This window comes from Phalacrocorax aristotelis, chromosome 16 (genome assembly GCF_949628215.1).
Source record: "Phalacrocorax aristotelis chromosome 16, bGulAri2.1, whole genome shotgun sequence".
NCBI classification, from domain to species: domain Eukaryota; kingdom Metazoa; phylum Chordata; class Aves; order Suliformes; family Phalacrocoracidae; genus Phalacrocorax; species Phalacrocorax aristotelis.
Window position 1 is genome coordinate 14185312 of NC_134291.1, and position 13279 is coordinate 14198590.

At 47.8% G+C, this 13279-nt stretch overlaps 1 protein-coding gene across 4 annotated transcripts in view; it reads right to left on the reverse strand.

The window, feature by feature from the left end:
• Positions 1–13279, reverse strand: part of SLC38A12 (solute carrier family 38 member 12) — a 46010-nt gene that overhangs the window by 4715 nt on the left and 28016 nt on the right. For all 4 annotated transcript variants that reach the window (XM_075110986.1, XM_075110984.1, XM_075110987.1 and 1 more), the window contains exon 9: positions 11593–11686. In XM_075110986.1, coding sequence (XP_074967087.1) covers positions 11593–11686 — 94 coding nt within the window. The remainder of the gene's footprint in view (positions 1–11592; positions 11687–13279) is intronic.

A 13279-nucleotide genomic window follows, 5' to 3' on the forward strand; every position in this document is an offset into this window, starting at 1 on the left:
GGGAGGAAAAAAATCTGCCTGCGAGGGCAGCAAGCAGCGAGATTTACAGGCTGGTGCTGGCAATGGATGGGCTGCTGTAGCTTGCACAGAGTTGTCTTTTGCACTGGTTTGAGGCATCGGAGCAGAGCTGTGAATTATCAGGTAATGAAAAAAAAAAACCAAAGTGCTGACACTACTGCTATGGACAACTTTGAATGTCATAAATATAAATATAGAAAAATTAAACAGAGCAGCGCAGTCCTGCAGCCAAGCCTACAGAGGCTGGCCACTGGCACTGTGAGCCAGGCGGGCTCGCGTGGGGTGACAAGGACACTGGCTTGCTCTGTGCCCAGTACTGCTCTGCCTGACGCAGGCGGCTGGAGATGGGAAACCCTGGCAGGGACGGGACTAGAAGGGACAGTTACAGACCAGTTAGCGAACGCTGCCTCTCTTGTCCCCAGCGAGACTGGATTACCCTTAACTGAACATTGCCTCCCATCACCCCCAGCACTCCCTGAAACCCAGCTTCTCCTCTCCCAGCAATCCTCCTTTTCCTCCTGCAGCAAACACCAGCGCTGTGCCGAGCCCTTACCAAGCTACACACTGCATTCCATCATGTGCTGCCTCAAGAAACCTCTTGCTTCCAGCTGTTTCCCAGTGACAGGGCAAGTCTAACATATGTCCACAAACACTGGACTGATGACAGCAGATCCATTTCTTCACGGCACCACAAGGGCCAGGCCACTTTGGGAGTGCCAGGCTCTATTTACTTTCCCAAGAGCAGTCACAGAGGGCTACGGAAAGCAACAGCTCCTTGCTCTGGTGCCATTCCCCTCACCGTCACTCAAGCCAGCAAGGGAGGGGCACTGTGAACACAGTTCGGTGTGTTCAGAGACAGAGCAATGGTTGTTGTGCCTCCCCCATTGCTCCCTGGAGGGGAGATGCTTGCCAGACGTATCTGCTAGTGCTAGATAGCCCGAGAGCGCTGTGTTCCAGGTGATGTGACATTGGCTGCAGTCCCCAGGCTTGCACAGGCTGCAAGGAAGATGAGAAGGTGCCCAGAGCAACAAGACCAACCAGGTTAGGCAGCCCTGGAAATACACTGAGACCACTGCCTTCCCTCTCACCGGGGGGAGGTGGTTGGCCTCTGCAGCCCAGTCCTGAGCAGTTCCTGTATCTGGAGTAGGTGCAGCTGCAGAAGTCTGGCACCTCTTCCCCTGCACACAAGACAGTAAATCTCCACCTGCTCTGCTCAGCAGAGTGAAAACTGAACTGTTTTCATCTCCCAACTCGTTCTTGCCATTGGCTCAAAACCCCACTTTCTGCACCAGCGCTAACAGGACCAGTTCAGGGGAAGCCCCAGGCTTGCACCCCATCCTCACATAGAAACCCTCAGGCCCTCCTCTGTCCCAGCACGTGTTTTTCTAGTAGGGAGCACTGATGGGCCAAGGTTTCCAGTGGCTTCCCTAAATGATGGATAGAAGTCCATGGCTTAAGAAGCTAGAATTCATCACACCTTTGTTCTTCCTTAAATACTTCCTTCATAAATTAAACCTAGTAAAATTCAAAGTTACAAGGAGCGATAATCCGATACTAAGATCTAAACTGGTACTGTTTCCAACAGGGCAAGCTGTGCTCGCTCTGCCGACGCATGATCCTTGAGAGGGGGTGCTGAGCAGACTGGAAGCCTCCCCTACACAATTCCAGCCCCAGAGCAGACACTAACAGCCCTGCCCCAACTGCTGTGTTCTCTCTCACTCCCTGCAGCAGAAGAGTTTCTCATTCCTGGAACCAGAGAGTTAAAACATTTGCATGTCAGATTTATCTGCTTGTCCCTGGGAGGAGGCAAGCCCAAAAATGAGACTCTGAAACCTATTTATGTTGGATGATAAATCAAGATGAAAAGAAGATGACAGACCGACTGACAGGCAGCTCTGAGCAGACGAGAGGCAGCTCAGGATCCTGAGGCACACAAAAGCTCCTGCTCGCATCCTCCTCTACCTGGAACAGCAGGCTAAAGGCAGAGTCACACTACACTATCTCAAGTCACCTACAGTTACCTCACAAACTGTCCAACAGTGTTCCTGCACCACAAGGATCCTGGCGAAGCCAGACATAGGTTCATAAAAAAAGCCTTGATCTGTTCCTCTACATGCAGGATGGAGGATATAAGCAACACACTCCAGGGATGAAACACCTTCAGATAACATGACCAACGGCACCCAGAATCACAAAGCGACAGCGATGCTACCGTGGATTATTAGTAGGTTACGTGAAAGCTATGTTTTAAGCCTTGTTTTATACAAATACTTTAAAAAGCAATTGAGGGTTTTGCTTGTCCTGATTTTTCCACAGTCAGACCCACTCCAAACACACACACCGCAGGGAGGCTTCACAGTCAGCAAGGCACAGAGGGCGCTTCTACTTGTCTCATCTTCTCTCCTCTAGAGGTCTGAGCATCCTTTTCACTGAAGGATGCAAGTGATGCTGTGTGTGTGGGGAAAGTGGATATGCCGTAAGGGAAAAGCTGTGATGAATCTCGTCACCGCTGCCCAACTGCCTCCCCTACAGAGCCCTCATCTCATTCTGAGGAGCAAACACTGGCCCTTCTCAAAGCAGACCTTGCAGACAGCCACTGCTGCCTGTCCTGGTCAACTCGGGAGATGTTGATTCAGAGACAGGGCAGCTCTGCTGTGGTTCTTGCTGGTGGAAGAAGGATGAATATGGACGAGCACACATCCAAATAAGAGCACTTGGAGGAAATATGGGAGTCTGGGGATACAAAAAAGTACATTGTTGTGAGCTTTGATAGAAACATAACAGAGCTGCAGAGAAGCAGTGAAGATAATTTAGCTATTCTAAGTTTAAAGACCGTTTTGCAGAGTTAGAGCAAACACCTTTGTAAATGAAAAATGCTGTCTTGTGCATGAGCTTCCTCTCTCTGCAGAAAGGCTATTGCAGGAAAAAAAAAAAGCCCAAGGCCAAAACATGTTTCTTCCCCATCACGGTAGGTTCCTGGAAGAAGAATGGATGCACAGAATGAGTTTCTGGCTTAACCCTCCCCTGCATCCCTGGCAAGACACTATGCATTTGAGATGTTTCACCTGGTGCCCCATGTCTGTGTCTCTTTGGCATGTAGAAAATAGCAGAGAAGGTCCTGAACTGAGACGTCCTGGGGAACAGGGAGCAGAGAGATGCTCTGTCATGTAATTCAGAAAGAGGTGGCTTGGCAAGGGGGAAGCGAGCTCAGAAGTGAGGGTTTGCCGAACCATGATGCTGAATTACCCCTCTGGGATCCCAGCAAGAAAGGCCAGATTCAACAGCGAACGTTGGCCTTCAAAGCACTGGTCCCAGTTAAAACAAGGATGGTTTTACTGGCTCTAGAAATTGTGGCAGCAGTCAGTCACAAACCAGGAATAAGTAAAAGATTCACTGGGGAAAAACCCCATCAAACAGAACACAGATTACATGACAGCCACCTGTATGCTAAGAGCCAGAAAGGTAAAGATGGAGGAAGAACGATCTTGCCACCCATTCACCACAGTTCGAGTCACATCTTCTCCAACTCTGTCCCTACTCTCATTCCTCCTTCCACATGGGAAGTCTGTTGAGAACATCACCGTACCTGCCCGCCATCCCTTCCAGGGATCCAGAGAGGCAGTGGCACGCAGCCACACCACCCCGCTATCAGCAGAGCAGCCCACGCCTGGCTGCTCCCCCTACCCTCACCCACAGCCATTTGTTTAAGCAGGCGCCGCGTTGCGCTGCTGACACGTTTGCGACAGGGCCATCCGTCACCGCCGGCTGACGGTGTGACAGAGCTTTCTTGTCAAAGCGGAGAATCAATATGCCAGGAAATAATGATAATGAATCACCCTTTCACAAAGCATGCCACTAGCTTCCCTTTTCATACATTAGGTGGCATGATGGATTCCAGGAGGAGGATGTTTTCAGGAGCTTCCTGAGCCCATTGTCTTTGGGAGGAGGAAGATCTCTCCCCATCTTAACCTTGATCCTGATCCTCCATCAAGCCACAACACAGCAGACCACTCAGAGGAGCAGATCTCATTCAGTTTAACATGAGGCAGCTCTTCCAGGAGAGAGGGCATAAAAGCAAGAGCACCTACTCTGTGCATATTGAACAGCACAGCATCATGTCAAGACAGTCCTACCTTCTGCATCCCTAGCCAACACTTGTGTAGTCTGCTTCACTGCTGACAGCTTCCTAGGATGCTGATGTCCCCCCTCAGAGCCAGCTGCCCTCCATCCATGTTTTGGGAAAGTTTAAGAGCCCTCTGCAACCCTGGAACTGCCAGGAATTATGGATGCTGTAGCTTCTGAAGTATTAAAGCATGGCTGGAGTTCACCATGCTGGCAGAACAAAGTATCGGAAATTAAGACATTGATTCTTAAATTTAAAACTCATTTACCCAGTTTCTCCTGCAGAAGCTATATCCTATCACTTTTTCATGACCTCCAGCTCTCTGTAAACTCCAGAGCAGCAACTGGTAAATTTCTCCAACCTTCAGAGGAGGTTTCCATAGGAAATGGCAGTAAAGAGGTAACATGAACACCAGGTTTGCTCCATCAGATGTGGGAGCTGGAGTAGTTAAGGATCAGATTTGGCAAGGACAGAGCCCAAAACACCATATCTAGGAAGATGAAGGATTTATGAGTACAGAGACTGTGGGGAAGCAAGATGGATATGTTTAAAGAAGACAGCAATTCTCTGGAGAGAGATGTCAGGAGAAGAGGAGGGAAATTACTTCCCAGAAGAAAGGTATGAGCAAAAGTTGCGGAAAATCAGTGTAGCTCCTTCCTCTAATGGAGAGCAGGGACTTGCAGGGACAGTGTCACCCTCCCGGCCCCAAAGCCTAAGGCAGGGTCTATGTGGCAGGGGACCGTTGCTCATACAGAGGGGAAGCACAGCCACATGTTGGGCATGTTACGATCACAGAAGTGTGATGCAGCGTACCAGGAAGGCAAGAAAAAGCCTCTCGGGCACCTCCACTCCCCCTGCCATCCCACCCACTCTGCCAGGCTTGGCAAGCTCCTGCTGCAACTGCCTCACACACTACAGCTGCCCTGGCCTCAGGCCAGGCACAGCCCTTTTTGTTCATAAAGGGAAGCTTTATTAAAAAGTACCACTAGGACTTTTTGATTGTCAAAAGCGATTCAGCAGGGCTTCTCTGCTGTAAAGGCATCATTTCCCTGCTTTTCTTTATCATCTGGGGCAGGGTTTGCTACACAATCACCAATATTTACAAGCAGCCTCCCCTACCGTGGTAACAACTTCTGCTGTGAAACCGTTGGAGCTGGCCCTTCGCAGCCCACATCAGCTGGTCTCCACAGACATCTGCACACCAGTAACAGTTCACAAGGAGAAAAACGGCTCTGCACTCTGGTGTTTATCACGGGCGCTTTATCTCAACATATGGGAATGAAAGAGCAGCCAGCGAGGCTTTTTTGCTTCTGGTGGAAAATTACCCGTGTAGTTTATCGTCCTCTCTCCTCCGGTCACCTTTGGCAGAAGCACCATAAAGACTCTGCAACCGGGACTCAGCTCTGAGCTCTGCTGTTGACTTGGTCTATTAGCTTTGACAGTCACTTCTCTCTCTGTGTGAGAATTTACTCTTCTGTGAGAAGGGAATGACACACACTTTGGTGTCCCCATGAGCCTGAGACAGAGCTGTGCATGCTTTGGATAGCACTGGGTGCAGAGCACCAATGTCCCATGAAATCCAGGTGCTCTGCAGCCTTAGTCACACCTTCTCCATCCTGCTTCGGGCCCTACCCAGCAAAGTTTTTATCACCTTGTTCTAACACACACACTCTGAACAGAGAGCTGCTTTGGATGCCGCACACTCACTCTGAAAACCTGTGCGGGCACCATCATCTGGACACTTTTGCAGGGCTGAAAGTGTCCTTACATTTCCAGCTCCTCTTCTCCAGCTCTCAGACCCATCAGTTTGTCTCCTGCTGCCTGGATAAAGTGCTCTTTTCAGGAATGTCAACTCCTCAGGCAGGATCTCAGTGGTCCCGTCCAGCACTGCACGTCACTCTCCATCTGCATCTGAAGTTAACAAGGCTCTTTCACTCACACAGGCACTGCTTCACCCCACTGCCCCCCACAAACAGCACTGAAATGAGCTCCTCAGCCAACAACTCTGAAAGTAGGCATGACAGATGCACAGCCTTTTAACTAACTCTTCATAAATATATTCACTTCACTTAGTGAATTATTTACCCTGGGTGCTGGCAGCAGCTTTCTCTGCTCCGAAACGAACGCAAGAACATGAAGTAACTTTGTTGAAGAAGCTTGTCAGAATGAACATGCAACAGTGTCCTGATTTACAGTCCAGTTCCCTCTTCCTTGCCATTCCTGTATGCCCTGCTTTGTGAAAGGAAAGGGCAGAGATTGAACCGGTCCTTCCTTAAGCTGTGTGCAGAAAGTTCCATTTCCGATGCAGAAGAGAGGCCACATTGAGGACTTTGGACACTGACAGACCAATCTCTCTGCAAGACTGGAAACACTGGACTTCAGATAATCGTCACCCCCTCCTATATCAGCCTCCGCTATAATTTTCAGTCTCTGCAGCTGCAGCTGAAAGGACGTAGCAGAGCAACTCTGGATTTCTGCACTGGATCAACTCCAGCATGGCTGGTTAAGCCTGCTAAGGATGGCAGCAACAGTTACTACAGCAGCTGAAACCTGCTCATAAAGGGAGATGGTCTGAGACCAGTTCTCTGCAGAAAAGTGCTGAGGAGTCCTGTAAAGGGCAGGATTCTGGTGGAAGAAGCAGAAGTATCAGAGAAATGAACAGATAAGGGAAGAGCCTCACCAATGTGCTTTGAAGAGCCCTCTCCTAGTTTCTTGCCTAGCAGCCTTCTACCAAGTATCCCTAGAAGGCGATGGGATGGGGGGACAGGACAGGAGGGAATAGGGGGGAGAGAGGAGAAGAAAAAAAAAAAAATAGAGCTTAACGCACATTTCCTGGCTATTCTTGCCCTTTTCCCCTCCATCTTACTGGCCAGGGAAAAGAGCTAGGGAAGAGATTTTATTTCTGGTCATATAATTGTGGGGCCCTAGTTTGGGCAGGGTTAGGAGTGATGTGTCTCAAGGGCTGCAGTTACGTGAGTGGTTACGATGTGATCTGACTAGGCTACAGGGATAGGCTACTGAGTCTGAGCAACCAAACCTAGAATTTTATTCCTCTATAAAATGTCTCTTTATTAAAACACAATACTTTCTAATAACTGCAATACAGCATCAAGAACAGCACATAGAGCAAATGTCCCACGTGGGAGCTGTCTGGGAACATTTGCCAGCGACTCTTCAATAACAGTGGTGATAATCATGCTACCAATGTCTTTAAAGCCAACAGTGCTCACCTATAGAGCTGGGCATCTCAGGCTGCAACAGGCTGCAATTAATCGGGTTAGCTGCTTAATACACAATAGCCCAATGTTTGTTGCTGAGCTCCCACAAGCCCTGTCCTTTTATCATCTTTCCTAATCCATATCCTTTCCCATGACGCTGCTGGACAGTTATTATCCAATATTATCCAATAATAGAGAGGTAGGCCTGTGCCCCAGCGAGCTGCATCGCCTCTGCTTTGAAAGGTGGATCAGACTTGCCTGGCTCAGTCCCTTTTGCCCTCCAGCAGCTCACCCCTAACACCACCCAGGTGATCAGGATTGAAGAAAGGAGGTGGGAAAAAAAACCAGCTAGATATTCAAGTCTCTTTAGGGAGCAATCCATCACCACCACAGATTTAAATCCTTGAGGAAAAAAGAGCCCAATGTCCAAACAGCAGAATTGGAAATATCATCAGTTCTAATTTATTGCTGGCTTAGTTGGTTTAGTCTTCTGCAGGAAATGCCCTATTCTGAGAACCTTGTAAGAGACCTGGAAGCAGGCTCCAAAACTGGTGAAGGACTTGGGCTGGTAACAGCTCCAAACCTGCAAGGCTGAGGTGGAAGAGAGCTGAAAGGAAGGAAGGAGTTACAGTTTGAGGGAAGGAACCCTCCCTACCCCAAGGGGACAATTCATACCTCCCTGGTGAACCAGTCTGGGCCCTGCTCTTAGTATCCTTGCTCAAGGGCTGGGCCAGCCAGCAAGGTTGTATCCCCAACTGGATCAAGGCTTCACCTTAAGCACCATTACCAGGATTTAAAACAAGTGATTTTCGCCAACTAGCCCTTTCTCCACAGAAGCACAGATGACAGGCTCCCTATCACACCCATTAGGGTGCCTGTGCTCAGTCTCCCAAGGCAGTTTGGGCATGAGTAGGAGAGTGCTGACAAAGCAGCCTCAGGAGCTGTTACAGTTGGGAAAGGGATGGGAACTTGTGTAGGCAAACCCTTCCACACCAGCCAGCTCACTGAGAACAGAGATCTCTAAACACAGATAAGGCCAGCAGTTCAAGCACCGACTGCTACACTGAGTTTAACCGTTGGCACTCACCCATGTGAGGTGGCAATCAGTTTTGCAGCCAAGTAGGTAAGCTGTGACTCTTCAGAAGGCTGCCAACAGCTCGATGGCTCTGGAAGCCCTCTCTCTGCCATCAGCCCCGCTCCACCTGGAGACGCAGATCCACCACCCTCTGTGCTCCTCTCAGTTCTGAGAGGGAAACAGCTCGCCATGCCAGCCTTGTTTCCAGCTGAGCTCTCCATGTTCAGCAGGCCCAGACAATGAGGGCCCATCTGTCTGGGCTCTCTAGCAGTACGGCACTTCGGCTTGCAAGCTCCTCCTTCAACTTCCTCCTTTTAGAGACTTCAGAGGTGCCTGTCCTGGCTAGTCCCTCACCCTGGGAGGAAAAACACAGCCAGATGAAGGTTTGATCCCTGCCGCATCACCATGTTCTTTCATCCGGCCCATTTTTAATTTCCAGTTCGGGTCCCAGAGTTTAATACTGCATTTTTCAGAGATAGAATTAAAATATTCTTGTCCACGAGGTGTGGAAAGTGACCGCTGTAAGCTTTGTTAGCTGATGTGCTGCTTAAGATGAGCACGAGGCTCTGGAAAGAGGCTAGTGACATTTGATTATCACTTAGATCAGGAGAAAAAGGGAAAGCAGCTTTCAAAGGCAAGGCTGACACTGTTACAAACACCAGCAGAAATGACCTTCACACACAGCTAGCTCTCCCTGCTGCCAAGAACCATCCTCTCAGCCACTGTCATCTGAATTGCCAGTACACCTACGGCAGTGCAGCCTTACATCAGCCACTGCTGCTCCAAAATCCAGGGCCTTTTCACCACGCTGGGGAAAAGGGTGTAGGGCAGCTCCTGCAGTACCTGCATTGCAAAGCCTGTACTGGCCTCCCAGCTCAAATAGGCATGATTTTTTCAAATCACGATGCAAAGCACGGGTCAGCTTCCCATCCACCCCAGGCCAGCGGGGACAGGTAAACTGAATAAGCCACTGTCTGTGTGGGAAGTTTTTACCCAGCAAAACAAACAGGCAGGCTGGCAGCTCCAGCGTTCAGCTCTGCTGTTCAGAGTGCTCGGCACAAGGGGAGCCACCTTCAGCACCACGTGGCTAAAAACAACTAAAGGAAGATAAAAAGGCACATATTAGAGCAGGACAGGAGTCCACATCTGGCCACTGGCATTCAGACGGGACAAGTTCAGGAGAGCACAAAACACCAGCCGCGACCATTCTTCAGGATCTACACTCTCTAAACACCACCAAAAGACCAACCCATGTTTAACACTCAGCCCTGCTTCTGGAGGAGGGGACAGAGGTGATGTGAGGACATGGGAGAAGCCAGCTTGATAAATCTAAACAGTACAGGATCCATCCTTAGCCTGGCATCTGCAGCAAGAGCTTTTATCTGTTCCCTGCATAATATGGCTGTTTAATAAATCGTCTTTCCTAATAAACCTATCCCTCATTGTACACATACGGAATCCGTCGCTCTAAGTAGCCACTGAGGTGCTGTCAGGGTCATTAAATATCATTATCTGGGGCAGCTGTTCCCCAGTGTGCTGACGCAGGAATCAATCAGGCTAAAGCATGAGTTTCCCCTACACTTCTCCAAACACTGCCTTTGTCCCTCTCCATCAAACGATGAAAAGAGAAGCAGTTCTGCATTTCTGCCAAGGTTTAGCAATCCTCATACTGGAAGGAGCCAGCTAAAGGGAAATGAATGGCAGATCAGGCAGACGTCAGGTTGTCACAGAGACAGGATGAGGCCTGACTGATGTCTTTACCAGGAAAGAGGAGGCAAAATGGTTGGAAACAGGCCAGTGAGCTGAACAGAGATTATTCTTTTTAAGAAAAAAAAAAGAAAAACACCAAAGTAAAACAATAAAAAAACCTCCAAACTTCCTTTAATATCCCTTAATGATAACATATTTCTCTGAAGAATATCGGAGCTTTCAAACCTTTCTGTGCTCAGACAACAAAATGGAAAAACATACAATCAGGATTTTCACACCATCGAGGTCAGGATTTGTTAGCTCAAGCTGTTCAGCATCTGAGACTTGAGGGCTTAAAATTCAGCCTCACTTTCCTGGGTGACAACTGCTTAACCCCATCTCAGATGTTCCCTGGAACAGAGGATCTCTATTCCTCCACAGTGACTGCCAGCTGCTCCCCAACAGGGTCACAGCCCTTTGAACTCCCAGAAAAGGGATGATAGCCAACTGAAGTCAGGTTGAGTGTGTGTGTGTACGGTGGAAAATAGTTTGAGAATCAGCTTTTCCTATTCCAGGTCAATAATAGGTATAAACAGAGCTAATTCTGTGCTTGAACAGTCTGGGCCCATGAATCAGGAAGCTGTTAACCTGCAAAAATGCTGCTGGTGCTGTAACATCTTCTCTGTTAGCCCCGAATATCAGCTGCTCTGTCTAGGTTACACAAAACAAGAGAAACCTCAACATAAGCCTCCGTAACACACACATACTCCCCTCTCAGCCTTTAAGGGCATGTACACGTATAAGCCAGATACAAGGCAGCTGCATCTTTGGATGACAAAAGCACTACAAAAAGAGTAGCAATATCTTATTTCTCCTTAAGGGAATTATCTGTCTTCCCAGAAGATTTTAGAGAGAACTCATGAGAGCCGGGCTTCCCAAGGTCAACACACACTGGGGGTTTCCAATGCAGCATATCCTACACTAAAGCAACACCCAGGAATGCAAACAGATGATAAAACTGAGGGCAGAAAGTCTGACAGAAGTGCCTTTTGTTCTCAGATCAAAACAGAGATCACTCAAAGTCCATTGTATAAATGCTGAGAGAATGAGAAACTTACTGCTGAACAGCAAGAGGTGGGTATCATGGTTAGTCCCCCCACAGAAGACTCTTCCAAATCCCTTCTGCCTCTCATACAAACCAGATTAAAACTTCATCTACCAGTTCATGTCTGATGGAGAACAATTTGGGTTGTTTTAATCAGAAATTTCATCCTAAAACAAAAATCCTTTTCCTCAAAGATTTGTCATGCCTGGACAATCCACCTCCCTCAAAGAGATTGTTTTGACAAGCACTTGTTTCCAAACAAGAATATCTTGGGAAACAGAAAAAAAAATAAAAAGAAAGAAAAGCAAGCGTCAGTAGCGTGACTCAGTTTACCATCTATGGAAAAGATGTGGCCAAGACTCACCTATCCATCTCATGAGGGACGTTATGATTTGAAGATACTTGGTCTTCTGCACATTGAAGAAGGTGAAAGGACCCAGGAGGAGAGTGAATGCTGCCTGGAAGGACAACAAAAACACCCATTAGGTTAAAAACCAGAAATATTGCTAGTACGACAAATTTATCAGTCAAGCAAAGCTCGCCTTGAAAGTTCACCTCCAGACACATCTGTTTGTCACTGAGCTTTCTTTGTTGCTCAATTTTACAGCTAGGCTGGCTGAGACACAGGGGGTCAAGCAAGCTGCTCGGTATCAGAGAACATGCCTTGGGCAGAAGTAGAGCACAGGATCTTCTTGGCTCTCAGCCGCTTCCTATCACTGCTACAGCACGTCTTTACTGACACATTTCAGTAAAGCTTTCAGTACAGCCTTATGGAATATTAAACTATGGCCTCTTTGACTGGGTACATGCTCAGTTTAGGTCTGGATAGCAATAGCCATGACCAGTCTGCTCGCATTAACATTGATGGGGTAGCTTCAGGGTGTCCCAGGCTGAACAGCAACGGAGCCAGGTCTGCCCAGAACATTTTTTTTCCCCATGCTTTAAGTTGCTTGTTTTACAGTGGGAAGCTTATACCATAACAGTTAAGCTGTTGACTTGGAAGCTGAAAACCTGTGCAAAGTGAGGGAGAGGGAATAAATCAGAGATACTTGTAAGAATAAACTTAATTCAGTGTGGAAATTAAAGACCCTGTCAATGAGGAAAGATCTATCTTCACTGCCCTCTTAGCTGTACATTGAGAGACACCGAGTGGCACTCAGAGCCCTGTCTAGTGCAGATGGAGAAAAGAAAATGCTTTACTGCAGGAAGACAACAGACCTTGACTGAGGTCTGAACGTGAACTGAGAGAAGCTACTTGTGACAGGACAGGGAGACAAAATGGGTGTTACAGAAGGCAGCCCTGCTCATGATCCACAGGATGGCATGGGCTAGCGATATACTAACAGGTCCAAAAGCTGTAAGCAAGCAGTATCTAGAAAGCCACAGCATACACAGTACAGATTTGTTGAGCATCCCAAAAGGATTTTCAAAAACAAATACTCAACATTAATATTTACACATTGCTCTTTTCCATGACTTCTTAAAGCAGTTCCAAAAAAAAAGTGTAACCAGAAGGGAAGAACTGGGACACAAAAGGGCAGGCTGCGGAGCCTCAAGGTCTCTGTTTGATCCCAACAGAGTCAGTGACAGAAATTAATCCAAGCTATTTTAAGACTAGTACAACCCCAAGAAGCCTTTTTTGAAACTGTTTCAGAATATCTGCGAGGCAAATTGGAAACGCCTTGCATCACAAGTATTCTCAGAAAACCAAGGCAAACCCTTAAGGGGACCAGAGGAGAGAACCCTTGGTTTCACACGTCACTCGGTCAAGATGTATTCTGACCTGAGGCCATCATTTACACCAAGTCTTGTTTTTTTCTGCTAAAAAAAAAAAAGACAGAAAGCATGCACAGAAAGTAATTGAGGATCGCAAGAGGAAACGCTGATATCACACTGAACACAACAACACAGGCATCACTGGCAAGACTAAGAGCTAAACCAACCTTAATACTGATGACACTCAGTTTAAAAAAAGACTTGTAACTGGCTGGTTTGCTTCTGTGTTCAATCTTCTCCTTCTTGTTCCTTTCTAATTCCTTTTCAAGCTTAAC